Genomic DNA, 1,858 nt, shown 5'->3' with positions numbered 1-1,858 from the left:
AAGGTCGTAGTTACGGTTGATCCTCCTTCTTAGTCTCAAAGGAATGCCTGGCATCTGTCAATTTAATCTGATTTTGAGTTGATGAAGATGAATTTTGGGTGCACTAGATGGGTATTTATATAGACCAAAATAGAACCCTTTGGTCTTCCCGCTCATTGGTTGGTAGACGTGTGAATGGTGAAAATCGAAGAGAGGTAGCGTATACCCAATCAACAAAACGTGTGATTGAACGTGCAACAACTTTTTTGATGTGTAATAAATGCTCAACTGTTCAATTGTCCCTGTGAATATTTAGGATTTTTAATAGACCTTATATGGGATCGATAATAAACCATGCGTTAAATAAAGAATAAAAGTAATAGACCAGACACACAATATATAGAATACTTTAAAAGGTCGATAATAGACACGGAGTGCAGTCGATAAATCTCATTAATCAGACAACTGAAAGGTTGTCAAAAATACATACACTGCCATGACTTACAAAAACACAAATTCATACAAGACTAACTACGATTTGTTGTTGTTACAAGTGGTTCTCTTGTGCCCGGGTCTCTTGCACAGTGAACACTTGTTCCTCCTCTTTGACTTGAAAGTCTCGCCCACGCCCTTAACGTATTTTCTTTTCTTCCTTCCGAGCTTGGTGATCACGAGAGATGAAATGATGTTCACGTGTACGCGTCATTCGAACTCCAAAGGGACAACATTAACCGACTCTGAATACGCAAGGAGGTACTCTTCCACTTTATACAGGGGCGAAGAGTAATCATAGACTCTCAAACCATAATCTTCATTGTGCTTCGATCGCAAAGCGACCATCGCGTGATTGCATGATATTTTGACCAGGTCAAACTTCCAGCAAGAATACGACCTTTTTGGTAGGTCGACTTTGGTCGTACAACCACTTTTAAATACAGTGTATTGCTTTTCGTCCCCGCTTATGTTCTCCACATAGAAGGAGTCGCCCTCGCTCATATTGTCTCTTAAGATCTTTTCGGCGATGGGCACAAATTTTCTTTCCTTATATTTAAGGACGTAGGCACGCCTCTCCCTAAATATTTCACCAACTTTTTGGAAAACGAATTGAATATGGATGCCACGAGGTACTCCTTTTTGGCAATCAACATAGCGTTCACCGACTCGGAAATATTTGTGGTCATCACGTCAAACCTTTTACCGGGGAAATATGCCCTGCTCCATTTCTCAAAACCAAGATCATGCTCAAGGAAAAAGGTTGTCTCGGGACAGTAGTTCTTGAATTCCACAAAATAGTCACTAACCTCATTGGAAGAATATGTCTTTGCCACGTTGTAGAATAGAAAGAGGTGTTCTCCACAGTGGTGATTTACCCAGAGATTTTCACCTAGGTACCTCATACAGTACCCATGATGAGCATGGTTGTACACCTTCGCGATTCCGTTGGCGATGCTCTTGTGCCTATTGGAGATAAAGCACAAATCTAGTCCATCGATCACAATAGACTTCAGCTTCCCAAAGAAGAACGTCCAAGATGCATCGTTCTCCTTGTCAACGACGCAAAAGGCAATGGAATAAATATGGTTCTCCATATCCTGTGCAACCGCCGTATAAATAAGTGTCATCAACTGCAATAACCTTCATCATGTGAGCGAATCCCCTAATGCAAGGGCCCAACGATAAAAAGTAGTACATAAACCTACAATCGACCTTGTTTACCATGTGGAATAGGTAGTGCCAACATTAAGAGCGTCGATCATGTATGAAAAAGCGGGCAAAAAGCGATACCCATGCTCCGCTATCCCTCGAACCAATTCCTTGGCAATCATACCCCCTAGCCAATATTTCCAATAGTTTGATCTACTTTTCAAGTTCTTGAAAA

General features: G+C 41.1%; 1 protein-coding gene across 1 annotated transcript; it reads right to left on the bottom strand.

Moving 5' to 3' along the window:
• Nucleotides 1-681: 681 nt before the first annotated feature.
• LOC124892597 lies at nt 682-1,601 on the bottom strand. Its single transcript, XM_047403837.1, has 2 exons — nt 1,171-1,601; nt 682-1,051 (listed from the first exon to the last, which is right to left on the bottom strand). Exons 1-2 carry the CDS (start codon nt 1,599-1,601, stop codon nt 682-684), a joined length of 801 nt encoding a protein of 266 aa, XP_047259793.1.
• Nucleotides 1,602-1,858: the final 257 nt, after the last annotated feature.

Source organism: Capsicum annuum, unplaced genomic scaffold (genome assembly GCF_002878395.1).
Source record: "Capsicum annuum cultivar UCD-10X-F1 unplaced genomic scaffold, UCD10Xv1.1 ctg48743, whole genome shotgun sequence".
NCBI lineage: Eukaryota > Viridiplantae > Streptophyta > Magnoliopsida > Solanales > Solanaceae > Capsicum > Capsicum annuum.
The sequence above is the reverse complement of the archived record's forward strand: the minus strand, read 5'-3'. Positions and strand labels throughout refer to the sequence as shown.